At 39.8% G+C, this 14,737-nt stretch overlaps 2 protein-coding genes across 3 annotated transcripts in view; one reads left to right on the top strand and one right to left on the bottom strand.

The window, feature by feature from the left end:
* The first annotated feature begins 1,312 nt into the window (after positions 1-1,312).
* The window catches only part of CDC20B (cell division cycle 20B), a 141,056-nt gene continuing 127,631 nt past the window's right edge, over positions 1,313-14,737 (top strand). Inside the window, 4 exon segments of the mRNA XM_006874662.1 lie at positions 1,313-1,380; positions 1,496-1,688; positions 1,933-1,995; positions 2,259-2,305. Of these exon segments, the coding sequence (XP_006874724.1) occupies positions 1,313-1,380; positions 1,496-1,688; positions 1,933-1,995; positions 2,259-2,305 (371 nt within the window).
* Positions 13,184-14,737, bottom strand: part of GPX8 (glutathione peroxidase 8 (putative)) — a 10,436-nt gene continuing 8,882 nt past the window's right edge. For both annotated transcript variants that reach the window (XM_006874635.1, XM_006874636.1), the window contains exon 3: positions 13,184-13,420. In XM_006874635.1, coding sequence (XP_006874697.1) covers positions 13,257-13,420 — 164 coding nt within the window. In that variant the 3' untranslated portion in view covers positions 13,184-13,256. The remainder of the gene's footprint in view (positions 13,421-14,737) is intronic.

Genomic DNA, 14,737 nt, shown 5'->3' with positions numbered 1-14,737 from the left:
AGCTGGTAGGTTTGAACTGCTGACCTTGTGATTACCAGTTCAATACTTATTTTACACTGGGGTCGGGTGGGGTGGGGTGGGGCAAGAGGCATTTGGAGACTATATAATATGCTGTGTGATTATTGGTTACAATGGAACACATGATTTATTAACTGATAACTGCATACTAATGAATATTTCATTATTTTTAACACTTGCAAGAACTTGGATTCTGAAAAATCACAATTTTCATGGTTTTACAAATTCATTAATAAAACTGAATGTTTAACCCATGGGTTTTATAAATGATAATGTAACAAATGGCAAATGTTTTAACATTTAAAAATAGAACAAAAATTGAAAGTCTTGAATATTACGCTAGATGTATTGTTAAATTTGCTTGGCATTTACAAAACCAGCTGTTCAACAATACATCTGGTTCTTATCCAATGATTTTTCATTTTATTTACCTCAGTGTTTGCTAAGAGATTTACTAGAAGGTGGACTGAGCTCTCCATTGAATGTACTGCAAAGAAAATAAATTTCTTGTGGGTGAAATTTAGAGATCTTTTCATCAGTGGGTTATTTGACTATCAAGCATTTTGATCAATGTCATTTGAAGATTAAATTACTCTGCAGATTTTCTCAAACCTTTATTATCTTACATGGAAAATTAGTCTGCCATTCCGTCTCATTATTTAAAAACTTTTTTTTATTGCATCTTATTCTTGATGTCAATTTTAATTTTGCTATAAAGAAGTAACTTTTGGCTTTTTTGGAATCACCAATCTTTTTGATTAATACCTAGGAACTCTTTTCCCAGAAAAATGCACACATCTTATAATTAATTAGAGAAAATTCAATATCAAATTAGGGGAGGAAGAAGAGAAGGCGTTGATGGGGCTGCCTGGGTTGTCAGGTTTCCCAGACAGTTTACCCTCCTGCCATATGGCACAGGTCGCCTATTTGGCAGTTCAGGTGGGCCTCTAAGGCCATCTGGCTCCCTGTGATTTCCCTCCGAACCGATTCCTCTAATCCCAGTATTATCCTCTCCCCCATTATCACTTAGTCGGCCAGCCTCCCTGGCTGGCCCTCCTTTCTTTACAAGGGCCTCCTGTCACTGGCTCTTTCTCTCAGCTCTCTCACCAGCCAGCTGTTTAGAAAGATAACTAAAAGCTCAAGTGAGACAACCTAACCACATCCCTACGGATAAAGCAGAGAAGAAACACGTCAAGACTCTCTTTTCATCAGCATAAGAAATCTTGCCACGTTTCCCCCCGTGTGTTTGAAGATGAAGAGCTTCCGGAACACGTCTAAAATCAATCCACACACGATGATCCGTCCCAATGAAGAGAAGGTGGGAGAGTTACTGCAAAGGCAGGGTGGAGATGGAAAAGGGAAGTGAGGGAAGGGGATCAGCACCAGATATAAGGAAATATTTTTGTTTCTGAAAATAGAAAGGCTGTCAACTCCCAGAACCCGCTTCTTCTCCCGCCAAATTCCTTGCCACCTGCAGTTGGACTAACGCGCCCGCACCCGCGCCCGCGGTAAAGCTTGGCGCTCCATTGCGCGCCGCAGCCTGGCGGAGCGGGGCGGGGCGGGACGCCGGCGAGAAAGGCGGGTTCTTGAGCGCTGGGGAAACCCTTCCGGGCTCTGGCGTCATTGCAGCGCCGGCCAATGAGAAGCGAAAGCGGGGAATTCCCGCTTCCGTGGCCGCTCAGTCGGCTTTTTAAACCCGACCCTAGGGACGCTCTTCAGGAGCTAACCGAAGAGTAGAGAGAAACAGAGGCTGGGGCGTAGAATAAGAGCACTCTGGGGAATGGGACTCCAGAGGTTTGACAGTAAAATGTCCAGGTTGATTTAGATCGCGGGGGGTGGGGTGGCGGAAGTGGGGAGAAATCGGGAAGCCGTGGAGGAGAGACCAAACTCAGGTCAGGTCGAAGTCCTTAGTAGGTGGAGTGGAAACTGGAGCGCACTGCCCCGCGGAGGGTCCGCACCGAGGAGCAGATGCTGTGGGTGAGCACTTCAGCCCACTCTATGGGGCTGCAGGCTGCAGGCACCGTTTGTAACACCTGTTTAGGATGAAGAGGTGGGGCAACACTCTAGACTAGGATAGTAATTTTGAATTGCAGCAATTTAGTTATATTCTAGAGGTGACCGATTGCTTTTAAAAAAATGAGTGTGGTTTTCACAAGCTCAGGATCTAGCTACATTCCACACTCAACAAGGTGGTTTTCCTTAACTGTTTCTCCCTCATTATGTTATAAATGTTTTCAAAGGAGAGTGTCATGGGGGTGCTCGCCCAAGACCTGAAGCAGAAGTCAAAGTTCCTCAAAGGTGAGTGTCCAGTGCTTGTTCTCGTTCTTTCCTTTTTGTATCGTGAACAAATAATTCTTGTTGCAGAAAGTACGTATTTGTAGGAGATACAGTGTCTGACAAAATGAGTTATATAAGGTGCAGTCCAGTGGCGACGCTATGTAAATAGAACGAAGCTCTGTCCGTCCTAATGATGCTTTCCTCAAAATACTGAAAAGCATATATTTTTTTGGAAAAAGAAATATGTTGTTATTTAATGTAGGGTAGATTCCGACTAATGATGATCCCTTGGGCTTTCAAGGTTCTGACCTTTTAGAAGCAGTTCCTAGGCCTGTCTTCCAAGGTATCTCTGGGTGGTTTCCAACTGCCAACTTTTTGGCTAGTAGTCAGTTGCTTGCCAGTTGTGTCACCTGGGGACTTAAAACCAAACAAGCAAACAAGACAAAACCCCAAATCTAATTATCTACTTAAACAAATTATGTAGTAAACTGACAACCCCTGACAAATACTCGCCATCATTGGTGATTTCTAGTTTTTGCTTCAACAGTAAGGGATGAAGCATGAATGTGCCAGGTAATTGCATTTTAACAGTTGCTAACTGTACTGCTCTCTTGTTGCATTGGAGTCCTGGTGTGGCATGTTGGGATAAAGCACTGTACTTCACCAGCCGCTCCTTGGAAACCCTATACAGGGTCACTATGAGTCAGAACTGACTCTATGGCACTTAATAACAACAACTTGTTGTATTAGGAGACCTGGTGGTGCAGTGATTAGGAACACAACTGCTAACCCAAAGATCAGTAGTTCAAACGTACTCAGGTTTGTGGGGTAAAGATGAGACAGTCTGTTTCCTTAAAGGTTTACAGCATTGGAAACCCTATGGGGTAGTTTTACTCTGTCCTAAAGGAGCTCTGGTAGCGTAGTGGTTACGACTCGGGCTGTGAACCGCAAGGTCAGCAGTTCGAAACTACCAGCTGCTCCGTGGGAGAAAGATGAGGCTTTCTACTCCCGTAAAGATTTACACCCTCGGAAACCCTGTACAGGGTCGCTATGAGTCGGTTCCGACTCCACGGCACATAACAACAACAACAACAACAAAGGACCCTATGGAGTCCTGGTATGGCACTGTGGGTTAATGCACTGGACTGCAAAGTTGGTTTGAACAGCCAGATCGGAAGGTCAAACTCACCAGCTACTCCTTGAGGTCTCTTTGGGTGAGAACTGACTCAGCAACACTAACAACAACCACAACAATGAGTTGGAATGAATGGCAGTGATTTCAACCGCTCTTTTTCTCCCTTGTTGCATTCATAGCATCTCCCCACAAACAATAAATGGAAATGGTGCCATCTTGTGGACAATGTGTAGAAGTGGAACTTTAGGTTAACTACTTGGAAAGACTGTGAATCACAAGGCCTGCAAGCAGTTCAAGCCACCTTTGAAACCCTATATAGTGTCACTATGAGTCGGAACTGACTCAATGGTGCTTAACAACCAATTGAAAGGTAGTACTTTTCCACCTTGAGAGACCAAACCCCAACACCTTCTCATGAAATCAGTGTAAAAATCAAACAAATTTAAATGATTTTTTTCACATTCTTTTTTTTTCCTTTGCACAAACAGCCTTCATATGCTTACAGTCTTTCATCATCACCATTTACCTTACTCCTCTCTAGACGAAATCATCCAGATTCCTTCAACCATTAAATTCGTAGACTCTAGTTTCAAACACGTCATCATTTTTATAGCCTTTCCCAGGTATTCTCTAAATTTTTATGTATTCAAGTGAATTGAACACTTAATTTACTGCACTTTTAGGACACGATGACTAATGCCATTTTTAGTGGTGAAAAAACTAATGACATTTGTTGTTGTTTTAGGTGTTGTTTAGTCGTTTTGGACTCATTGTGACCTACTTGACAGAGCACAAAAACTCTTCCATAAGGTTTTCTGGTGTGGCGCTGTGGGTTATTGCGCCAGACTGCAAAGCCGTTTGAACTGCACGGTTGGCGATTGAAGCTCCCCAGCTGCTCCTTGGAAACCTTTACAGGGTTGCTATGGGTCGAAATCGACTCAACAGCACTTCACAACAACCACCACCTTTACAGGAGTGGATTACCAGGTCTGTCTCCCCTGGGGTCGCTGGGTGGGTTTAAACTGCCAAACTTTTGGTTACCACAAGAGCTCCTTTAATGACATTTAAACCCTTTCAATTCCATACTTTAATACTGATTTATTTCTTGCACGTTATTTCAGTTTTGTCTCATGCCACGACTCTTGGTATTTTACTACCAAATGCAGATAGCTGATGTAACAGAAGTAACTTGAAGAGTTATAACATATTTTTACTATTCAATCTTTGAATCGGGTAAGCCTAAGTATAAGTATTCTGAGAAACCGTTAAGGTTTTAATTGTTGTTGTTGTTATGTGCCGTGGAGTCGGTTCCGACTCATAGCGACCCTGTACAGGGTTTCCGAGGCTGTAAATCTTTACGGGAGCAGAAAGCCTCATCTTTCTCCCGCGGAACAGCTGGTAGTTTCCAACTGCTGAACTTGCGGTTCGCAGCCTGATTTGTAACCCCTACCAGAGGTTTTGATTAGATGAAAGCAGATACCAAATTAATTTCTCTTAATCATTTTGGAGGAATAGATTGTGTTTATAACTTCTCTTGAATGTAACTGTTAAGATTAAAGTTGTACCACTATTTGTCATGTGAGAAATTTAGCCTCAGCGACTACATACACCATGATCTGAGTCAGGTAGGCAGTGTATTGTTAGCTGGCTGCTCTGGGTAAATTCAGCAGCCACGACTACCCTGCCACTTGCTTCTGGATAAACTCATCATGTTGGTGGAGAGCGTTGTTTCCTAGGTGTGATGGGTAGGCAGTGTATTGTTAGCTGGTTGAATATGTAAGTGGCATCAGCTAACATGCAGCTGCTAACTTATTGCATACACTGTGAACATCAGAGGAGACTTCAATGTGTACATCTAATTTCTGTAAATGGATACTTTTTCTATGACCCAGGGCACTGTTGACTGTATTGGTTATGGTTGTTACTCCAGTCACTCAATTCTAATACAGTAGACAGCTTTATAATGGCAAGGGAACTACTCCAATTAGTCACTGAAAATAACTGCAAAGAATAGTTTTGGGTAGATTGTGCTAAAGTATTTGTGAAATGGTATATTTTATTTTTTCATTTACAATTTAGAAAATACTGACAGTTTGGAATGGTAAACTTAAAATGTTTCCTCAGATTTTCAATAAAAGTATTTAGTATTCTCTCTGGCCAATGAGTTTCTGAATAGGAAATTAGAAGAGGTCTCTATAACTGTGTGTATGTACCAGCCAAAGAGAGAATTAATGTAACTTTCTACGTGAGTCAGTCAATTAAAACATTTTTTACTTGAAATATCAAAAAAAAAAAAAAAGGCATTATTTTGCTTTCTTTTTGTGTGTGGGAATAGGGTTGAATTGTTTGGAAGATTTGCTTAATTCTTCACTTCATTTTCTGTAAAAATCACAGGCGTAGAAGATGTTTGGAAGAGTGCACATTTCACTTGTTTAGTGGGAAGAACTGCCTATACAATATGGTTTAGAATGTTTTCTGCTTCACTTGAAGGCCACTTGAAGTGTCAGCTGTGTGTGGGTCCCCGCCAGGCAGCATACTCAAGTAGAAATTCGTAGTGAAGTAGGATAGCTGATTGGTGGTCAGTTAGTTACACCCTAAATTAGGTGTAAGGAGCTCTGGTAGCGTAGTGGTTACGAATTGGGCTGCTAATCTCAAGGTCAGCAGTTCAAAACTACCAGCTGTTCTGTGGGAGAAAGATGAGGCTTTCTGCTCCCATAAAGATTTACAGCCTCAGAAACCCTATGCAGGGTCGCTGTGATTTGGAACCGACTCACATAGGCACCACAACCACCCAAGTTAGGTATGAAAATGTATCTATTGGGTGAGAAGTTATTGGTCAGATACTTTTAATTTTTCCTTTATTAAACATATTTTTGGAACATGGGTGCATGAATAATTCCTTTAGAAAGATCAGCACAAGGCTGGTTCCTATGAATTGGAGGTTGAAGATATCCCAACTGTTTGACTTTTCTGACAAGTTACACCACTCCAGAGTCCTTGATATCAATCACCACTCCTTCCTTTCCTCAAGTCCTGGGGCTCTGTAACATGCTGCAATGTTTCACAAAACTCAAAATTGTCAAAAGAAATGGCTCACGCAATTGTGGAGGCTGGCAAGTCCCAAATCTGTACTTCAGAGATGAGTGTGGTTAGATGGTTATCACCCAGGTTAGATGACAGGCTGTTGATGTCTGAGGCTGTGGGAGCTGGAGAATCAGGTCAGGTGATGAGCTGAAGGTCCGACGAACTGGAAGTCAGATGCTATGAGCCAGAAGCAAGATCCAAGGCAAAAGAGAATAAACTTTTTTTTTTTTTTAATAAAATCAAGAAAATTAAAAATAAGCTGATTAAAACAAAGATTAATAGAGACAGCAGAGTTCCCACATGAGATCCCTCCTGGGGTCTTGTGTTACAAAAGGGGGGACCCATTGTGGCCCTGTTTGTTTAGGGTCCTTCATGTTCAGGGTCCCTCGCATGGCCTCCGCCATCTCCTACCTTTTCATTTTTTAAAATGAAGCGTACGGACCTTTTGTTGAACAGCTGTAATGGTTAACTTTAGAAAAAATTAACTTAAGTATGATTGCAAAAATAGATTCATTAATGATTAGTGTTCAAAAGGAACTAGTTGAGACTGTGTTCTTAATAGAATTGACGAAGATACAGCCACCTGTTCTAAGGAGGTGGATTGTAAGTGTGGCTGACTAATGGATCTAATTTGTGAATGTAAAGCTTGCATATTGAATGCAATGTCTACGTTGTTTCAAATGCCTTTAAGATGAGCCTGACTTTGAGGCCAGGTAATATCTGTGCCATTGTAGGACAGAGGTGTTACACATATCCACTTGTAATTATGATGACATGCAGTAGTCATTTTAGTTTTAATGTTTTCTATGTGTGTCCCTATGTAGAGAACAGCTGAAACAGACCAATCATGAATTAAACTAGTGGAGTTAGAAGGAGAGTAGATTACACCTCTTTAAACAAAGCTACAAGAAAATTATTTTAGGGAATTTAGTATAAAGACTTCTGATTGACATCCCAACAATTGAGAATTATTTACAAAATTAGGAACATAAGCTTAGTGAGTGAAGTTGTTAGCTGTTACTCCTGATACCTGACAAGCAAGAATTACACGCATAGCAACAAAAAAGAGTTTCTGGAGTTGTCTCAGCTCTCTAAGAGTTAACAGTTTTCACAGCACGCTTCGTTAAGCACTTCAATTGTTTCTAGGTTAAAGCAGCTTGCTTGATTTTGCAGAGACAGACGTTGGAGGGGAAAAATCAAAAGTCTAACTTTTGGAGCCTGGAGGTGGTGCTGGTGGAGACATGCCTTCAGATGGCTTCTTCGGTGAATGCTTCCATGCTTTGGGGAGTGGGGAGTGGCTGTTTTTTTGCCATAGGGTCGAATTAGTTGGTCTGGAATTCCTATGGAGTGGTTTGTGTCCTGTAAAAAAGATTAGATCTTCGCCCCTTGGTTAGTAAGTAACACATGTAGACTATAAGAATTAGAAAGCAGATAAAGGGTGGTTTGTTACAGGAAATTAAAGGCAAAAATAACAGCAATCAACTTCTTATAGGTTGGAGTCAGCCTAGGTCCCCAAGGGAAACCAAGGGTAGGGATTGGAGTCATCCTTTTACTAAAGTGGTGACATCCTTAATCCTTAGTTTTACTGTAACCTTTGCTCCTTAGCCCCACCTTAATGTTTATTCCTTAGCAACTCATTTCAAACTGGGTCCATAATCACAAGCATGGCTAGGATTTACAATATATCACAGAATGGAGACATTTGGCTAGAGGGGCCATAATAAACAATGAGCTGTCCTGTAATGAATTAAACAGATGCCTCTAATTGGATTCTTAGTCATTTTACTATTTTAAAATCTCATCTTTCTTGTTGTTGCTCTTGACCAATATTATTCCATCTTCAGGATAAATGTATGTAAGTGTCCCTTTTATGTAAATATTGTTTTCATCTAATTTTAAAACAATATTAATTTTACATGATTTTTGGTAGAATGCAATCTGTTGATAAAAATCAATAAAGTCTCCTTAACATAGAAAACTTGATCTTTGTGTTTAAATTTCTTTTTTCTTTTGATTAAGAGATTACACAACATTTTTATTCAATACACAGACTATTTAAAGCTTTTCTGCAGTTACAGATTATTAAGAGATGAAAAAGGGAGGCAAAGAAGATACTGAAATGCAGACGTTAAAGGCACCACAGGGTAAAAGAGGAAGACAAAGATATTCAAAAAGACTTTTCCCCATAGGAATGGGAGGGAAAGAGAGGGACATATATCTGAATATTGAAGGGAAAAGCAGAGGGGGAAAGAGGTAAAAAAAGAAGGGAAGGGAGAAGACTCAGTTGTGAGGTATTTGTCACTAGCTGCTCTGTGGGAGACGGATGAAGCTTTCTGCTCCCATAAAGGTGGACAACCTTGGAAACCCTATATAGGGTCACTATGAATCCAAACTGACTTGATGTCACACAATCAGCACTGTATATGTGGGAGTTCTGGTGATGGCACTGTAGGGTAAGTGCTAGACTGCTAACCACTAGGTTAGTGGTTCAAACTCACCAGCCACTAGGTAATACAGGGTTGCTGTGAGTCGAACTAATTGGATGGCACTTAACAACAACTGTATATATGAGGTCCTGATGTGGAGCTGTAGGGTAAGCAATGGACTGCTAACAGCAAGGCTGGTAGTTCAAACCTACCAGCTAATGCTCAGAAATCCTATATGTTGTTGTTGTTGTCAGGTGCCATCGAGTCGGAACCGACTCATAGCGACCCCATGCACAGCAGAACGAAACAATGTCCGATCCTGGGCCAACCACACTACCGCTGCGACACTTGAGTCCTTCAATGATGCCACCTGGCTGATCCATCTCGTTGGGGGTCTTCCTCTTTTTCTCTGACCCTCCACCCTACCCAGCATGACATCCTTCTCCAATGATTGTTTCCTCCAGACAATATGTCCAAAGTAGGAGAGATGAAGCTTAGCCATCCTGGCCTCCAAGGAGCACTCTGGCTACACTTCTTACAAAACAGATTTATTGGTTCTTTTGGCAGTCCATGGCACTTTCAATATTCTCCTCCAACACCACAACTCAAAGGCATCAATTCTTCTACGATCTTCCTTATTCACTGTCCAGCTTTTGCATCCATATGAGGCTATTGAAAACACAATGGCCTGGGTCAGGCGCACCTTAGTCCTCAAGCTGACATCTCTGCTCTTCAATACTTTACAAAGTTCCTGTGCAGCAGATTTGCCCAGTGCAATACGTCGTATGATCTCTTGACTGCTACTTCCGCGAGTGTTGATAGTTGATCCAAGAAGAATGAAGTCCTTGACAACTTCAATCTTTTCTCCATTGATAAGAATGTTTTTTATTGGTCCAGTGGTGAGGATTTTTGTTTTCTTGACATTGAGATGTAATCCATATCGAAGGCTGTGCTCTTTAATCTTCATAAGTAAATGTTTCAAGTCCTCTTCACTTTCAGCGATCAAGGTTGTATCATCTGCATATCGCAGGTTGTTAATGAGTCTTCCTCCAATCCTGATGCCACGTTTTTCTTCATAGAACCCAGCTTCTCATATTATTTGCTCAGCATACAGGTTGAATAAGTATGGTGAAAGAATACAACCCTGTCTCACACCTTTCCCAATTTTAAAACATTCAGTGTTCCCATGTTCTGTTCGAACAACTGCTTCTTGGTCTAGGTACAGATTTCTTAGAAGTACAATTAAGTGTTCTGGAATACTCATACTTCTCAATGTTGTCTATAGCTTGTCATGATCCTCACAATTGAAAGCCTATAAGTCAGAACCGACTCAACGGCACTTAAAAATATGGTATATACACTAAAAGTAAATATTTTCAAGAATGAAGTACAACTTTCAAGGTATATTTAAGGCAAATTCTTGTTTATTCCAATTCAACAATTTCTTCTGTTACATCTGCCATGAGATGATTATCAGGAGTCAGAAATAAAGTACTCCTATGTGAACCACAAGGTCAGCAGTTCGAAACTACCAGCTGTTCTGCGGGAGAAAGATGAGGCTTTCTGCTCCCGTAAAGATTTACAGCCTCGAAAACCCTGTACGGGGTCACTATGAGTCGGAACCGACTCCACGGCACATAACAACAACATCCACCCCAGAGCAAAACAAAGCAAAATAAACTTCAAGTCAATAATGACTTGCCACAATTAAAATGCACTTGATTTTGTTCTTTTCCTTTGTCATAAGTACAACAGTTGAATATTCTTTTGTATGGCTGACTACTCCTATTTTATGTTACACCTCTTAGTTCAGACAGCCCACAGCAGTTTTTGTCCAAGACTTTTTGATATAGAGTCAGAGAAATTATGCTCAATTCAAGAAAGTTGCATTTCCCCCCCAGGGTTGGTTTGCCTGATAATATTCATCTGAGCTGTTTTTGCAGTAGCAGCACATCAGTGAATGGCTTCACTCCATTTCAGCTCATAAAGCCTAATTGTTACAGAACCTTAAATGACATACAAATTCCCTTTCCCTTTGAGTAATAAGCTATCAAATCCCCACCTGCCTACCTTGTATACAGAGGTCAAGGGATAAGGTGGGGAGAATCAAGCACTAATGATAGGGATTCTCAGTTGAATAAGGCAACTACTACTGGGATATCTAAGTGAAGAAATCCAGTTAATTTGGCTTTGATGCTAACCCAGGACTTCAGGCAGGATTTATATATGAATTTAGTTCCCTTAACAGTCCAGGTTGGACCCAGTGCAACTTTATTATATCTGGAAGTGAGGAGTCTACATTGCCTGAGTAGGACTGTGTATCTATTTCTGCATTTCAAATATTTTGCCTTCTGATGGAAAATGTCCTCTGACCTCCAGTAAATATCTTACTAAATAAATTCAGTGGGGTTGCTGGATGTACATTTTGAAGTAGAAACCACTTCAGGAAATATTTTTTGTTTCTCCCAGAACTAGAGTCTAAAACAATTATTTAGAACTGTACACTGAAGGTAGTGTTAACCGAATTCACCATAAAAAGACACCATCACGTTCACCAATCAGATCAGAATTTGGAGCCAAGTTACAGGTATTTTAAATTGGGTCTTCCTTCTTAGCCACATTTTGCATGGCTTTATTTTTATTTTATTTTATTTTTTGATAAAGACCTGTTTATCTCATTTATGAAGCAATTGTTTCATGGGGTAAAAATGAATCTACACAAATTTGGAAGCTTACTTTGTTAGCCAATAACTATCTATACTCAACCGAAACCTACTATGAAGGCTGAAAAAAAAAATAACGGTCATAATGTTGGGAGAAAAGTATATTGTGACTCTACCAAAAGGCTACAGGGATTATTGATTTACACTGTTGGATTATTGTTAGTTACAGTCATCTCTTCTTGCACCAGAGTTCTGATTGTTTGAAGATGACCCTTACTTCAGCCATCAGAATGATGGTTGTTAAGTTGTGAAGTGCCATTGAGTCGGTTCTGACCCATAGCGACCCTCTATAGGGTTTCCGAGGAGCAGCTGGTGAGCTTGAACTGCCAACCTTGCAGTCTGGCACGTTAACCCACAGCACCATACTGGGACTCTTCCAGATGGCTAGTAAGGAGTCCTGGTGGTGCTGTAGTATGAACACTGGAGTGCTAACTGAAGGTAGACACTTCAGACCCACCAACCACTCTGTCAGAAAAAGATGAGGCTTTCTCCTTCTGTAAAGTTATAGCCACAGAAAACCTGTACAGGGTTACTATGAATCATTTTTGATTCGATGGCAGCAGGTGAGAGTCTAGTCTTAAAATATCAACAAAAATTGACCTATAATAGAGGAATCAACTGAATGATCTTATATTTATGATATTTTTCCTTCACTTGATATTTTCACTCAGAAATAAGGAGCTCTGTGGTTATGAGTCCGGCTGCTAATCTCATGGTCATCAGTTTGAAATGAAACTACCAGCGATTCTGCAGGAGAAAGACGAGGCTTTCTGCTCCTATAAAGATTTGCAGCCTCAGAAACCCTCTACAGGGTTGCTATGAGTTGGAACTGACTCAATGGCATACCACCACCACCACCACCAACAACAACTGTTAATATTCTCTTTATGGAATTTGAGTTGCTTCTGGAAAATAACAGGGAGGGGAATAGTGGAATTGAGGGCCTTTCAGATATGAGAAAGCTTCAAATTGTTCATGGAAAAACTGAAATAAAAGACAATGGAATTTTTCCACAATCCTTTTTGAATCCCCCTTGCATCAAGTGTCATTTAAAAATGGTTATTTGGTTAAATATAGTAAAATGCACTAGGAAACTTGTAAAAACAAACCAAAACTCTGTACATGAAACAATACTGTATAGGAATTTGAGTCTGTATGTATGCTTTACATTTTTTAGGATTTTGTGCTTATCAAAGTTGTCATTGACAGTTACGTCAAAAATTTCAGTCATGTACAGTGTTCCTGAATCCAAATAGTGGTCTGGTGTGTCAGCATTGCCATCAAGAGCAACCCTACAAAACACTAAGTTGAACAAATAGGATAGTGAAGCCTATTGGTAGCTCTTTATTCTGAATTAAAAAAAAAAATCAGATGTAGTATTTCTTTCATTTTGAATTTTTGTCTACCCTTTATTTTTGCTTTTGGTAACATCTGTATCCTGGGGACATTTATTACCATTGATTAGCAAGATTAAAAAAAAAAAAAAAAGTCCATCAGTGCCCCACTTAATTGTCAGAGCATTTAAAATGAGATCAAACCCTCAAGGGGACGTTTCTGCTCTAACTATTGCATTAGGATGGTTCAAGGGTATTTTCATAGATCCTCTTTCTTTTTTAAGATCATTTGCCCAATCAGATCAGCTACATCAGGCCTGATGACTTCAATGGGTACCTCTGGACTCCAGTACTTCACAACTTGACCCTCAGTGTTGACTAGATACTTCCAAAAATTCCATCTTGGTTCCTTCTTTGAAGAATCTAAAATATCAAAACATATTTTAATGAGCATAACTTTGTTCTTTGTCAAGATGTTTATTAGTATCTGCATAAGTAACAACTTTAGGGTCTGATTTTAGGATTGTCATAAGATCAGCTATAAAACAAAACACCCAAACAAATCAAAATGTAACATCTCAGTAGTCAAATGTTGATATACTGGATAATGTCATTGATGATTTTACTGATTTAGAATCATGAAATGAGACAAAATTGTTTATTTTGGATTTGTTGATCTTAACAACAAAAAATCTACCTTGCCACCAGCTCAAAAATTTCAATTTCTTTCTTTCTTTTTTTTTTTTTAAAGATCATTTTGATGTTCTAAAAAAGGGGTGGGGAACCCTTTTTTTCTGCTAAGGGCCATGTGGATATTTATAACATCATCTGTGGGCCATACAAAGTTATCATCTTAAAAATTAGCCTGCTACATTTGGTCAAGCAGTTAATTAACTTACTCCTAATGTGATGGTGTGGTGTTGTGGGTTAATACACTAGACTGCAAGGTTGGTTTGAACAGCAAGGTTGGTGGTTCAAACTCACCAGCCACTCCTTGGAAGCCTTATACAGGGTAACTATGAGTCAGAACCATCTCAACAGCACTTAATAGCCACAATGTGATGATTGGAACTGCGGTTGCCTTGGTAGGGCCAGACCAAATGATTTCAGGAGCCTTATACTGTCTGTGGGCCGGATGTTCCCCACCCCTGTTCTAAAAGGTCCTTAGTAATGGAAATGTATAGGATATTTCTCATATTAAATATATTGATGTTTTAATATTGTTTGGTAATAAAAATGTATGGATTACTTTTCATATTTAATATATTAATATTCCTTGTATTACATATGTATTAATAGTTGAAAATCATAAGGAATTATAAATTATCATCTTATTTTGAGAAATTTGATAAATTTAAGGAGTCTAGTGGTGTAGTCAGTTAAATGTTGGACTACTAACCCAAAGTTTGGTGGTTCAAACCTACCAGCTGCTTTGCAGGAGAGCGTTGAGGCTGTGTGCTTCCATAAAGATTTAGTTTCAGATACTGTGTGTTCTATGCTGTCCTATAGGGTTGCTATGAGTAAGAATTGACTTGATGGCAGTGGATTTGGATTTTGGTTTTGATAAATTTGTACCTGAGATGTTTTCTGTCATTTAAACCATGTAGGATTTATGTTCATATTCTTGAATAATGTGATTTTATACATACATACACATATGAGGGGCTTCAAAAGTTCATGGAAGAATGGAATGGAAAGATAATGGAATTTTCTAAGAACTTTTGAAGCCTCCTCACATGT

The sequence above is a fragment of the Chrysochloris asiatica genome, unplaced genomic scaffold, assembly GCF_000296735.1.
Source record: "Chrysochloris asiatica unplaced genomic scaffold, ChrAsi1.0 scaffold00291, whole genome shotgun sequence".
In the NCBI taxonomy this organism is placed as follows: domain Eukaryota; kingdom Metazoa; phylum Chordata; class Mammalia; order Afrosoricida; family Chrysochloridae; genus Chrysochloris; species Chrysochloris asiatica.
The sequence above is the reverse complement of the archived record's forward strand: the minus strand, read 5'-3'. Positions and strand labels throughout refer to the sequence as shown.